The sequence below is a fragment of the Sprattus sprattus genome (genome assembly GCF_963457725.1).
Source record: "Sprattus sprattus genome assembly, chromosome: 11".
Taxonomy (NCBI): domain Eukaryota; kingdom Metazoa; phylum Chordata; class Actinopteri; order Clupeiformes; family Clupeidae; genus Sprattus; species Sprattus sprattus.
In genome coordinates, this window is record NC_137909.1 from 9,182,407 (window position 1) to 9,197,028 (window position 14,622).

Consider the following 14,622-nt stretch of genomic DNA (forward strand, 5'->3'; position numbering starts at 1 on the left):
TGTGTCTCTGTCCACCAATCACAGCTCGAAAACCCAAACATGGCTCATAAGCAAATCAGAGGGGGTGTGGTTAATTGGTGTTGTCAAATGACAACATGCCCCCTAAAACATATTTGCATTTTAAAGGGTGTGGCTGCAGCTCTTTGTCCAATCGGATTCTGATTGTGTGCTGACTGATCTGTGTCTCTAATAGAGGCACACAATTCCTTAAACAAACCCATGTATTTGTGGAAGACTGCTCGTGAAGAGCGGAGAGGGGTGGAGAGAAAGAGAGAGAGGGAGGGGGAGAGAGAGAGAGGGAGGGAAAACCAGCCACGGTTGCTAGGCAACAGAGCAAAGGAGAGGAGACTGTAACATGTTCTCTGTTGAGTGTATTTTCCCCTTTTAGTTATTTATTTATTTATTTATTTCATAAAGGTCTTTCTCTCTCTCCCTCCATCCCTCTCCCTCCCTCTCTCTCTGAAACACAGAACACACAGACTCTGGCAGCTGATGGCCAGTCCTGCACCTGCAGCCAGTCTTGTCTGTAATCCACCGTAATTCCACCCCACCATCTTTGAACCCTTGTTGCTCTGCTATTTCGCCTGCAATGCAGCTGTAGGCACAGGTGCCTGTGTCTAGTCAGTCCCCAGCCCCTCAGAGACGTTGCTCTTTTAAGAGGGGGGGGGGGGGGGGGAGGGCAGGGTGGCCGGGTCTGATGGCCTGAGCGATTGTTGAAGCACCAGGACGGAGGAGAAACAGGTTGAGAGGGTAATCAGCGTGGATGACAAAGGGTCATTATGGGATGGACTGGAGGTCAGGATTGGAGGGGGGGAAAGACAGGGAGCATGGTGAATTAGATGAAAGAGAGGGCAGGAGAGCCTCAGATGGGGATTGGCAAGAGGAGGCTGAAGGTTGGGTGTTGGTTAAGGGGAAACAAAAGGTAGTTTACCCCTGGCTGGTTTTGTCTTAGCAGTAATTGGGCTATGATGTTTTCGGCGTGTATATGTGTGGGTGTTTGTGTTTGAGCTGCATCAGGGGGGCTTGCAGGCAACATGTAATAAAAGGCGAAAAACTGAAGAAAAAAATGATTTACACATCAATGATATAAGAGCCAATGCACTCCAGTACGTTTTGTGAGTGTGTGTGTCAGATGGGGGTTGGGGTGGAGAGAGAGAGGGGGAGAGAAAGAGGGAGAGAGAGAGAGGGAGAGGGTGGGGGTGTCAGAGTGAGCAGGCATGAGCATATTACCGTAGGTGAAGAAGAGAGGAAGAGTGCGAGTGTGAGCATGCGCACGTGCATGGATGGATAGAGAGAGTGAGTGAAAGAGAGAGAGAGAGAGAGAGAGGAACCGTGAGAGAAGCAGAGAGGGACTTACTCTGTGGTAGTGCAGCAGTGCTCTCTCTGCTAGGAGGAAGAGAGAGCGAGCGTGAGCGTGAGGGAGAGAGCCCACTCTTCTGCTCCTCCGGCAGCCTGCTGCTGAGGGCTGAGTAGAGCGTTTTTAGTGCCGGCTCAGAACACACTCTCTGACTCTCGCACGGGCGCACACACACACACGCACACACACACCAACACACATGCACGCGCACGTACACACATCCACACGCACACACACACACACACACCACAGACGTGTCGTCACTGCCAGGCTATTTGCCACTCCTGCCAGCCGGTGAGAGTCGTCCTGGGAAACGGTCGTCCAGGGAAACGAACGAGGCAGCTCGCGAGGTATGGCACGCGCTCACCCACCTGTACTGTTTGTTTTAGCAGGATGTGTACATATGCTAAGTGAGGAACATATACAAACAGATCTTTATTTATAGGATGTTGCTGGGTTCCGTTCGTGCAGGGATGCATGGATATGTAACTCTAATTATGAACGATGCTGTCAGTGCAATGTCTTTGTGTGGGCGTGATGCTGTTCTCAGGTCAGCAAGAGCATCCCTGCCCCTCCTTGGCTCACAGCAAAGAGCCACCAGCTAACTCATGAAGGGAGAGTGAGGGAGCGTGATCCAGGGAAAGGCTCACATACCGAGCCAGGATAGGCTCAGACAGGCAGAGTAGGGAGAGGGAGAGGGAAAGAGCGAATGGATGTGTGTGTGTGTGTGTGTGTGTGTGTGTGTGTGTGTGTTCCATGATTGATTGGCTGGGTGAGCCGGCTGGATGGATGGCGCTGTAGATGGCAGCGTCGCATGAAGCCGCTGAGTGCATTTCTGTGTGTGAGGGCGAGAACATGTGAGGAGCTCGGCCCTAGCCCTAATGCCCTGAGGAGAGTAGTAGTGCTTTAAAGAGACAGCCCAAACCAAGAGGGGGGAGGAGACAGAGGAGAGGAATGAAGTGAGTGCGCTAGTGAGGGAGAGACAGAAGATAGTAGGAGAGAGAGATAGAGGGACTGAGAAAGTGCTTCAGAAAATGACGTACTTCAGGTGTGACTGTATTTGGTCAAGGTCATGGCCAGCATCTGTGGTGGTGTAATAAGCACAGTCATTTCACACATTGGGTTGTGCCAGTTGACAAGGGCCGTTTTTCACCAGCACTACAGCCTGTAGGCTCTTCGGCCAGTGAGTGTAAACCACAGGTGAATCAGTGTAGCCTGCATCCCTTTGAATGAAAACCTTGCTATTTACCAGCGCAGTAGAGGAAAATGACTAAAATGACAATCTATCACACAAAGGATGACTGACTGACTGCAGGTTTTGTGTGGAGTATTCTGACTGGTTTAATGTGTGGAGTATTCTTACTGGTTTAATGTGTGGATTATTCTTACTGGTTTGTAAAAGAGTGAGCTATTTGGAGTTTGGGTCAGACAGACATTAGTCTGTCAGAGGGCCAGGTTGGAGCAGGTTCTTTGGCGGTCTCACAGCTAGCTCTGCTAGGTTCGTGGGGTTCCTGGTTGTCTGGCTGAGGATTGGTCTATGTTTTTTTTTTTGGATTGCCCGGTGTGTCTGCCAGCTGGCCTGCTGACAAGCCAACAATTACAAGTATTAGAGGTTGGAGGAGCGGCATGTGTATCAGGATTATGTAATCATCTCATGGAGATCCTCTGCTAAGACCCTCATGCACACACACAGATACATATACACATATTCTCTCTCTCTCTCTCTCACTCACACACACACACACACACACACACACACACCCACACACACACACACACACACACACACACACACACACACACACACACACACACACACACACACACACACACACACCCACACACTTGCATACAAACAATGGTTTGGAGCATCAGGAACTATAAGACACCGGCTTTCCACTTAGTCACTAGAGATGAAACAGTTGCCTGACAGTTGGCAGCTTCTCTCTGTGTCTAAAGGGACTGAAAAACTGGAGGTGCAGCATCATATGCAGCAGAGAGAAGCAGCAGTGACAGCACAAAATGACTCAAATGTTGTCTAAAAATAGCTTTTCAAAAACATTTCTGTGACATTCAGTACTTCAGAGGTGCAAAATTCAAGTGGGTGTACTCGTGCCTGCATCAGGTAATCGCCTCGAGTAGCACCAGCTGGGGATGTTGACGGTGAAAATCTCACCGGGGGGACACCCCCCCCCCCCCATTTTTAGGGCCTCCTCCCATCCAGAGCCGGCGCTGGGTGTACTTTTCTTTAATATCTGTTATCTACAGAAGGGTAGGATCAGAAGGATATAATACACATCCATTAGCGTACATTTGCCTCAACACATACTGATATCACATTCTCAGATCTACACACATAAGACTGGGGCATCTGGTTTCATGGATCCTGTACAGTATTGAGCGGGATTCCCTTCTGTTCCCAGAAGCAAGCTCTCACTCTTAGCATTTGGTCTTAAAAGCTTTGAGTGGAGGCGGTGGTGGGGTGCGCCTCAGAACATTTTTGAGCTACATTTTAGACCGCATTTAATGAAAAAAAAAGAAAAGGATCTGAGAGACACTGGGGGAAAAAAGGGGGTGAGAGGAGGAGCAAGCCAAACGCTGTCTGGTACGACAGGAGAGATTGAAGCGCTCAGGGCCTGAGGATCACAGGCCGTTTTGGCTTCATCAAGGAGGGGAATGTCGCAGCTTCAGAGTGGCTGGCAGATACCGCAGTGCCTGGCATTTTCCCTGGGAATCCAATCACTGGCAGCGGCCCACCTGACTACAGAAGGCTCCAGTCCTTGTGGCGTGGACCGTGCTGTACCTTCCCAGCGAGTACCTCCGCCGCCTGTTTTGTTTTTTTCCCCCCGTTTATACTCCTCCTCAATCACTCTGAGGTCCCATCTCCACGGACAGCCTTCTAAACGGGAAGAGTCCTGCTTGTTTCATCGCTCCCCCAGGGAGCCGGGCAGTTTAAGCGGGACCACGGGAGACATGTCCAGTGAAGAGTGGCTAATGTCAGCAGGCAGCAATGGCTCCCCTGACTCAGCCTTGCTAGGATGAGCTGAATGCCAACTCGTCTCATTTTCTCTCTTTTTTAGGGGGGCTTTACTCCATCCATCCCACTCTTCACCCTCATTCAGTCTTTCATCCTCGGGCCTTGGCCACAGCAATCAGCCCAATGGCGGATTTCGCTGTCATCTGGAGGGCTTCCTGTTTGTGTGTCGTGGCAAAGGCAGACAGTCAGCCTGGGAGTGTCTGCTACTCCTGCGAGTCTTTGCGACAGGGAACCCATCCAGCCGAATCTGAGTAACTGTCCTCCCACTCGCTGGCTGTTCGTGTTCCGATATGGCAGTGGATTATCAGACAATGTTCCACCTCAGTTTTTCATTATCTCCAATAATACATGCCAACTCTGATGGAGCACATGGTAGGCTACTTGTTGTCTTAGGTATTAATATGCAAATCATTGTATTGCACACCAGTGTTTCATTTCTGTAGCGAAGCACAGAAAGGCTTCCGGTGAGGAAGGCTATGGATACTAGTTGTTAGGGAGAATGCTAAATGACTTTATTAGTGAATCAGCCAATGAGTTAGCTGATCAATAGCCATTAAAGAGGTACTGCACCCTACAATGTGTTTTTCTTTGAGCTGTAAAGTAAATTATTACTGAACTGTGATGAAACACATCAATGCTGTATTAACAAAACTAGTGCAGTGCCCGTAGGGGGTAACATCTATGACGACGACTGTTCTATGACTATGACATCATTCACAAAAAAGTGTCCCGATGTATCTGTTGTAATTCGTTTATACTTTGTTTTCTCATTATTGCAATATTATAAACCTCAGTCTGCATTTACCCTGGCTGGGAGAGGCTGTCATTCGGAAGATACTGTGTGTGATCGCCTTTGCTTTGTGTTCATTAAACCTGTCAGAGTGTATGAATAAAAGGCTGGGTGCCAATCAAAATCACAACGCAAGAGTGGAGTACTACACTGCTACAACGGTGACATGGGTTTGCACCATAGGCTACGGCAAACGGTAAAATACAAATATCTCGCGAACTATGAATTCAAAAATCTTCAAAATCAAGGATGCACAGGTTCATGACATGCGTAAGCTACATTACTTTGAAACTTAATATAAAGAAGCTTAAAAATAAACGAATAGATCAAATCAATCACTGTCTTAAGATTACCTGAGCAAAAGTCTGTATCTGTTCACCAAGAAGAATTTGAATGCGGACCTCACCTCCTCTATCCAACGGTATTCTGAACTTTGAGTGAAGGCAGGATAGTTACTACGCGTATATTGTTTGATTGTGACGTCACTACCCATAGTGCCGACGGGACGGGAAACGATAACCCATTGTTTCCTACGGGAAACGGTAAAATACAAAAATCTCGTGAACTATAAATTAAAAAATCTTCAAAATCAAGGATGCACAGGTTCATGACATGCGTAAGCTACATGCGAAATCTCATAACTAACGGAACTACCGTCAGGGAGATACGCCCTAGACAGACAGACAGACACACAGAGATTCCTGGATTTATAGATAGATGACCATTGTTGTATTTCATTTTATTGGTTGAAAATGACTCAGCATACCATCTACTGTCAAAAACACATTGAACCTTGCATGGCCAATGCTGACGTGGACTCTACCTTTTGGGACTTATCCACGTCATGAAATGGGCAACCCACCTTTCCCAGCCCCGCCCAAGAGTGTGAGTCTCATTTTCATTTGCTGATCGAGACCCATTCAAAGGAATTTACGCCCACCCAACCCCCCCATCCCCACATCCCCCTGCCCCCATCCACACACCACCCTCCTCTCAGTCTTTTAATAACATTTTTTAAAATGATGCAGTGGGTGGAGTTGGGCTCAGAGCTGGGGGTAAAGGTAAACCAATTTAAAGTGTAGCAGGAACCAGATCTCTTAAGACACTAATCACCGCAATTACATTTAATGGCTCAGTTTGTAAATCAGCCAGCTACTTTGTAGTCGCTGGGCCAGGATGAAGGCTTCACTTGACCGGCATGTAGATTTAGAATGCCAGCCAAATCAATAGAGGTTTGGAGGGGCCTCCAGAATAATTGAAAGCTACCTGCTCCAATGGCTTGAGGCCTGGCAAACACCGGCCCTTTCAGTGGGTGATCACATGAAACTGTGACAGGCTACTAAGTGTACATGTGTCACTGTGGCCCTTTGAAGGGCTCTCCAAGTGGCTAGGGGTCCCTCCATGAAGCTGCAGCGGTGGGATCATTGTAAAGCATACTGGCAGCGCTTGACACTGCCGCAGATAAAGCATGAATAAATCATTAGTGATGGACATGGGCAAGGAAAAGGGGGCTAGTTTCACCAGCAAAACATTCCTAGTGCAGAGGGAGTTTCATCACTGCAAGCATCTAGCCCTGAGGGTCTCTCTCTCTCGCTCTCTCCCTCTCTCTCTCTCTCTCTCTCTCTCTCTCTCCCTCTCTTTCTCTCCCTCTCCCTCTCTCTCTCTCTCTCTCTCTCTCTCTCTCTCTCTCTCTCTCTCTCTCTCTCTCTCTGTCTGCCTCATTGCTGCAGTGCTGGCCTCTCAAGGAAGCAGCAGCAAGGCCCTGGTACTCTGTTCTTGTTCGCTTCACTTCTAATATCTAGTTCAGTGTACAGTGTGAGTCACTTCAACCATGTCTTAAAGGCCCACTCCAGCCACCATTGCACCCTGATTTCCCCCTGAAAATGGGTTTGGTATTTCGGTGTGATTTGCCTTGGGTCCGTGCCGATACAGAGTAGCCAAGCAATGCTCATAGATGCAAGATTGTTGGAACGTGGACAAGGAGACTAACAAGAAAGATACTTGGACTATGAGGCTGTATTATGTCCATGTATAGCACTAAATGGACTTCATAACACTAAAAAGATCTAAAATGAAGTAGGCCTTAAAGCCCTTGTGAAGAGTGACTTGTCTTGTGACTGAGTGGCTTTTGACAAGTTGGTTGTTAAAACCTCTCCCAAGGACCCAGCCTAGGTTTTGGTATTAGTTTAAACATGAAGTCTCAAAAAAAGAATCCCAGCTATGGTCCCTCAAGAATTCAATTATTGACCCAATGGCTTGTACTGGTGATTGACTCCATCGCTGTACAGCCCATTTGACCAGTTGTAAAGTAGAGTTCTCTTCTCTTCTCTTCTCTTCTCTTCTCTTCTCTTCTCTTCTCTTCTCTTCTCTTCTCTTCTCTTCTCTTCTCCTCTGTCCTGCTGAAATCTACCTGTCCCATCCCTCACACAGCTGAGACATGAAGTGGCGCCGCAGCAGCAAGTCCCCACCCTCTCACCTCAGAATGTGAATCTCTGTCAGCTGCTTGAGGACAGAAACCGAGCCCTGAAGCGTGAGCTGGCCACCCTCAAGCAGGAGAAACAGCACTACAAGTCCCTGGTGAGTCCCAGCTCAGCATTCCTCTCTTATATGCACTCCTCTCTGTGGATCATGTTGCCGTAATCCACTTGCCAAAGAAAATGTTCAATTAACAGAAACAGAGTTTGTGGGGGCTGCTGAGTGGCTGTACTATGCGGGGAAAATGAACTGACAAGTGAGGAGGGCGAGTTCCTTCAGGGCCACACCAGGTCCCAAGACATAGCGATGCTGGAGCAGTTGTCCTGGCAACGAGCCCATGAGAGAGTGAGAAAGAGAGAGAGAGAGAGAGAGAGAGAGAGAGAGAGAGAGAGAGAGCAAGCAGGGGCCATGTCAAGCCCCCATTTTTTTTGTTTGTAGCAATGCTGTTTGGTCTAGATGTGAGCCAGGGAACAGAGAGGCACGATATCAGCAAAGCTTTGCTGCACTAATGCAAGCTGACTAGTCATCTGCATTAACAGGGCGTAAACCTAAGCCATGCACGGAGCTCCGGAGTGGCACGCTACACATTCCTGGCATACATCTTGGAAGATTATGGCCAACAGTTTTTTTCCCCCTGCATTCTACCTATCATCACAGAAATGTTTAGTTTCTGTGAAAGCAGGTCTAATCTACCTGTTTTATAAAAGCAAGATATTTCTTATGTATTCATTCTGAATGGTGAAAGAACAATGTGGCAATATGTAAATCCCTCATTTATAATGCAGGCAAAAACTTGTATTATTAATAAGCAGTCAGTGCATGTATGAGTGCCTGCCTGTGTATAGGTTAGGTACAGAGTGGGAGGAACGGCATGCCTCTCAGCTGCAAGTGTGCGTGAGTGTGCCGTAGTCATTCAGTTTGCATTTGGGAGTGCGCTCTTCCCTCCATGCATTTGTGATGTCATTCTTCTGACAAGAAAGAAAACTGATGAACTAACTACGATGCTGTAAGCATAGTAATGTTGATCAGGTTGATTTATTGTGTGCAATGGCAAAGACGTGGGCTCTGCAGTGTGTTTGAGATGCTGTGGATCCAACAGTGGTGCTCAGCCCCTCAGTCCTCCGGCTGGTTGCCAAGCGACCCTTGTGACGGACGGCTCCGGCGGCGCACCTGTGGTGAGGGATGACCTTCGGTGTTCCTCCAGGAAGACACTTGGTCCCCGAGCTCCATGAGCAAATGAGGAGGCAGGGCTGCTCCTCCACACACACACACACACACACACACAAACACACACAGAGAGAGACCTCCCTCCTGCCATACAGTCTCCATGGCAACACCTCTGTTTTCAGTCTGTACTCACTGTGGCCAGCCCCTTCACCGCTCCTCCGTAACAGATATTGCACACGCCGAATACCCTGAGAGCAATGACTGTACGAGCTAATTAATAAAGCGGCTGGTAATGTTGTCGAGTTAAACGCCCACCGTCTGCATGGGACCCGTCCGTGCAGTTATTTAGCACGATGACACGCATGGCAGGAGGAAGCTCAAGTGGAGGCGGATGCGAATGTGGACGCGGATGCAGACGATGGCAACAGCGTTGGGTGACGGCGATGTCCCTCTTTGCGGAGGGGGGAGAGTCACGGCTCGGTGGGGATGGCTTCATTTCAGCATTGCGGCCCGGCGGATGGGGGGCTGGGGCTGCCAGTGTTGCTGGGCCGTAATAGAATTAGACTCAGACAGCGGCTGGCTCTGCTCCTCTAACTCCATTATCTGGCCTTATCCTTCCTGCGTCTGCCTGCACACACACACGCGTGCTGACTGGAAGAGGCCCTTTAAAGACACAGGGTCAGTCCCACTGCACTGGGCCTGCGGTCGGGAAGGCGTTTCTGGAACCAGAGCAGTGCGTGCGCTTCAGCTCGCTCACACACACTCCGCCTGGACTCCCCCAGGAAGAACAATCTGTCTGGCTACCAGTGATAATCAAGTCAGAGATTGGGTAAAGCTAACATAATAGACTATCAACAGCTAAGGTTAGGTAACCACAATTTATGGTGGTCTACACGTGGTCTAAGGTAGCCAGTTTACTGAATTGAATTGATTATTTATATCAGATTTGATACTGTTAAATGTGTATGTTTCTGACTTTTTATAGTGTCACCCAGCCACAGATCATAGACATGAAATAGCACAGGCCTCCTGTTTGTCCTCAGGACCATAGTCTGTGTGTAGAGCTCAGAACCATAGTCTGTGTGTAGAGCTCAGAACCATAGTCTGTGTGTAGAGTGTGTGTAAATTTCATTTAGCTGTGAAATGACCCGAGACCAGATATAATTATATCAGACCAAGCAGCAAAGAGGTGGGAAGTCAGCAATGGGGACTTTGTAGTGTGTGAGTGTGTGTGTGTGTGTGTGTGTGTGTGTGTGTTTGTGATGATGTGTTTGCTTGTGTGTCTTTGTGTTTACATTCTCCTATTCTTTGCATGCTTGCTTTTGTGTGTGTGTGTGTGTGTGTGTGTGTGTTTGTGTGTGTGTGTGTGTGTGTGTGTGTGTGTGTGTGTGTGTGTGTGTGTGTGTGTGTGTTTGTGTTTGTGTTTGTGTGTGTGTGTGTGTGTGTGTATGTTTGCATACCTCTATTCTTAGTCTAATTGAATTCGTATCACAAAAAGGTTAATCCAAAACCCACATGCAATCATGCATCAATATTCATGCATCAATTTTCACTGAATAAGGCTGGGCTACAGCAAAATGACCAGACACAACATTTCTTTATCAAACTATCTACAGTCTGAGACAGTGCTTGAGCCACATGCAATTCCAACAAATGCTTACCTGTTGTTTTTCTGTCCATCCATTAATTGAGGAAGACATATAAGTGTCACGTGTGAATGGATTGATCCCCAGTGTGAACTCAGCCCTGCGGGATCAATAAGGAATTAGTCCGTGCACATCTGACCATGATGAGACCGCTCCCAAAAGCGTCGACTTTTATTGAGACAAGAAATGCCACACTTTGAATTTCACATCAGATCCTTTAAGCTTTGAACAGAATGGCCATGTCTCAGTGTCTCTTTGGTCTAGCTTGTATTATCATGCACCCATGGTTTGAAATGATTTAATGATTGTTGATCAGGTTTAATTTAGGATTAAAGTAGTAAGGATGACAGGCACTGTGTTCTTTCCCTTCTAAGTGCTAAACATTTCATAATGTGTGGGAAGTTGACGGTGTGGGAATTAGTTCGACGGTGGCTTTTCATACGCTGACTTACCATATTGCAGGATCCTCTCCATCATCAAATGGTTAAGGGCTTCCTGCTGTGTGGTACATGGGCTAGTCCACACTTTGGATCAAAGACTAGAACAAATATTCCACAGATAAAAGGAGTTGTGCACATACACCTCAGGAAACAGCACGGAAAAAAAACCACATTGTAAAGTGGGTCAAATGGTTGTTGTTCGCTACTTTGTTCTGGTTTGGGGTATTTGACGACATGGGGCAGAGACTGGGGCAAAAACAATATTTGATCATTTAGAATTTTGTTCAATATCACTCTTTCTCCTCTCACTCCTATTCCACCATTCTAATAATTATACACATCCCACATCCACACACATCCACATTCCACACAATCCTGATGTGCAGGCTTGAACTCCTGCATTAGGTCCAATCTAGTACAGCACACAAATCTATCATTTACTGCAGGTGAACTGGGGTCCACCAGCACCCTTAAGCGAAATATTGCACTCAAAAGTTAAGTTAATTGAATGTTCTTGCTGTTGTTGTGTATTTGAGGGGGATCATTTATTTGAATGACACCTCTTGCCCCGGGGTCATAGACATCGTATAATGTGTTTGTCATTTCCACTGCAATTCTGATAATTGGGTGACTATTTAACCTTTCACTCTCTTCAGTGAGTTAGGCAAAGGCGCTTCTTCTGTGGAGCTGGCTGTTATGGAACGGGAAGTCATTCTGCTTCATGGTAAACTATCGCCTTAGCCTTATTGGATAATTATACCCTCCAGTTGAAAACCTACGCTTCTTAGTCACTCTGCATAATTCCTTACCCTCCCATCCAGTGCAGTGCAAGCCCACACACATGAACGCACAAGACATGCATGTACACTCCCCTTTAACCCTATAACAGAGCTGAGAATCATGTCATGGAACAGGGTGACTGTGTGCACTTCACTCATATTCTTTAAGCGATCAAATTGAATTGATAAAGAGACAGTGTTATGACTAGCAGTATTTTTGGTAAAAGCGCACACAGAGTTACAGGAGGAACACATTTTGTATTCCCAAAGAAAAGGTCTCTGCTGGTATGATGTGAAGGCTTGGGGCCTGCAGCCGTGGTGCCTAATGTATGTTTCATGTTGGGTGAGGAGGGTACTGGGTCAGGAGGCAGGATTGGTGCACTGCCTTGTCCCCCGATGGGCTGCCGAGTCGCTTATGTGCGCCTGGCAACCCAGGGAAGCGATGCGTTTCTATGGCAATGTGCTGAGGGGTATGTTTGCTGTGCTGTGATTCTCTGTGAGAGGGACAGGGACAGAGAGAGAGAGAGAGAGAGAGAGAGAGGGCGAGAGAGAGAGAGAGAGAGAGAGAGAGAGAGAGAGAGAGAGTGTGTGTGTATGCCAAATGTTCTGATTTAATGCCATGTCTCCTGTGGAGCGCGAGAGCGTGAGAGAGAGAGAGAGCGAGAGAGAGAGAGAGAGAGAGAGAGAGAGAGAGAGAGACATTAATCAACCTCTTTGCCTAATTAGCTGCTTTCCTCTCTACAGCACCCACCTCACATCTGCAAATGGGGTGCGCTGGAGGGGAGGGGTCAAGATTAAAAGAGACCCCACCCCTCCAGAACATGCTCTCTCTCTTTCTCTCCCTCCCTCTCTCTCGCTCTCCCTCTCTCTCTCTCTCCCTCTCCCTCCCTCTGACTCTGCTCTCTCAGGCATCAGTATGTGGATGAGGGCTGAGCTGTAGCATGTGGTTGGGGGGAGTTCTTCTCTGCGTCGCAGATTCTGCATCGTGCAGCACGCTTACTAGACCGAGAGAAAAAGAGGCAGAAAAGACAGAGAGAGAGAGGGGAGGGGGCTAAGGAGAGAGGGAGAATGAGCGAGTGAGTGAGCAAGGGAGCGAGAGATACGCAGGCCCAATGAATGACGCTGCCGTAGCCGCTTGACATTTACACACCCAGGGGAGCCGAGAGGAAGGAGGAGAGGAGAGGAGAGCAGAGCAGAGGATAGGAGAGGAGAGGAGAGGAGAGGAGAGGAGAGGAGAGGAGAGGAGAGCAGAGGAGTGGGCCTACTTCCATCCTCAATCAGCATGCAGCGGAGCTAAGTGCCCGAGCCGGTAATGTTGCTGCTTGCTGGCTGTTTCTCCTGCAGTGTCTCGTGCTGTTTGTCTGTATGTCTGTCTGGCATTATCTATAGCTGTGCTGTTCTCCTGCAGCCTCATTGCCTCTGTCTTTTAGTGCTGGTGCACACACATATATGTAAAGCAATATCTCTCTTTCTCTCTCTCTCTCTCTTTTCTCTCTCTTTTCCTGTCATGCATTTTGTGTACATATGCAGGGTGCTAATTGCTGAACATCATGTCCAATGTGTAAATGTGTCATGGTTGGGATGCCTGTTAGGCTCCCAGTGAATTGGTAATTATTGCTTTGTATTGATCACACATTTCTACAAGACAATGCTCTCAAGTTATCGGTTGGTCATTGTTCTGAAAGGCTCGAGCTAGAGATAGCCAGCTGTCATCTTGTCTCAAACAGGGAGGGATTGTCACCTCATTTGCTGCTATGGCGATTGCTGTGTGTCAGACTGTGGGTGAGGTTTTTTGTTTGCAACCTGAGCAGCATGCCTCAGCTGGAGCGTTGCCATGGCTCTGGAGGGAAAGCCCACTCCTGGCTGAGTGACACGCTGACACTCGCCTTCCAAAGAGAGATCAATACCCCATCTTCCACCACCCTCCCTGTCCCCCTCCTCCACTCCCCCCCCCCCCCCTCCAGCTGACTCCTGTGTCAAACACATCCTGTCTCTCTCTGCTCTCCTGCCTCCCTGCTCCTGGGCAGACTTCCCACCTCACCCTGGGTGTGAACTGGCACTCTCTAACTCTGTCACATTTTCTTTAAAAAAACAACAACAACCAAAACAACCATAAAACTACAAATCCCAGGAATAAGCCTTTGGTGTGCTTGTTGACCTGCTAGTTGACTGAAATGTTTACCCTACCACACCGCTAACTTCCATGGGACGTTCAGTCAGTGGTATGGCTCTCTTCCAGTAGCTGACTCACCTCAGGAGAGCACAGACAGGAACGTGCATCACCGTTGAGCCGTGAGCCATGTTATATTTTGATAGCACAGAGTGTGCCATGAAAGCGAGTATGTTAGCAGTTTGTAAACAGTAAATCCTGGCACTGCATGTCTTTTTTTGAGCTAACACTCCCGATTGCTTTCAGTGGGAAAACTATCTGTTGATCCAACCTTTACTCTGTGTGCGGCATGAGACGTTTTAATGTCTTGGTAATTATTATAGATTGCCTTCTGATTGAGTATTTTCAGTATAGATCTGTCCTGTATCAACTTAATGTTAGTGACATTTAGGGTGTGGTTAGCGCAAGCTCTGAATCTAATAGCAGTTGCACATAGTAAAAGGCTTTCTATACCTTTCTAAACCTTTTAGTAACACTGGCTAGAATGTTCATCTGCACAGAGCCCAATTAAAAAGGGAGCAGGCCACACTCTTTGAGGTTATGAGACAGCGCTTCCTTTTGGAGCTGCACCCGTGCGTGTGCTACATGCTGAGACTGCTCCACAAGTGGCATGGCGGATGCATGTATATGTATGGGCAAGGCTGAGGTGGGGCTTGGTGTTACTGCGTGCAACAAGTGCTATCATCTTAGCCTGTTCTGTGCTGTAGCCTGTGCACTTATTTCCATGATAGTGATTACGTTAAAGAGCTTTTCTGCGTTTG

General features: G+C 47.8%; 1 protein-coding gene across 1 annotated transcript in view; it reads left to right on the forward strand.

Moving 5' to 3' along the window:
• The window catches only part of rimbp2a (RIMS binding protein 2a), a gene marked incomplete at its 3' end in the record, with an annotated part of 56,619 nt that overhangs the window by 748 nt on the left and 41,249 nt on the right, over window positions 1-14,622 (forward strand). The window contains exon 2 of the mRNA XM_080848132.1: window positions 7,615-7,761. Within this exon, the coding sequence (XP_080704258.1) occupies window positions 7,615-7,761 (147 nt within the window). The remainder of the gene's footprint in view (window positions 1-7,614; window positions 7,762-14,622) is intronic.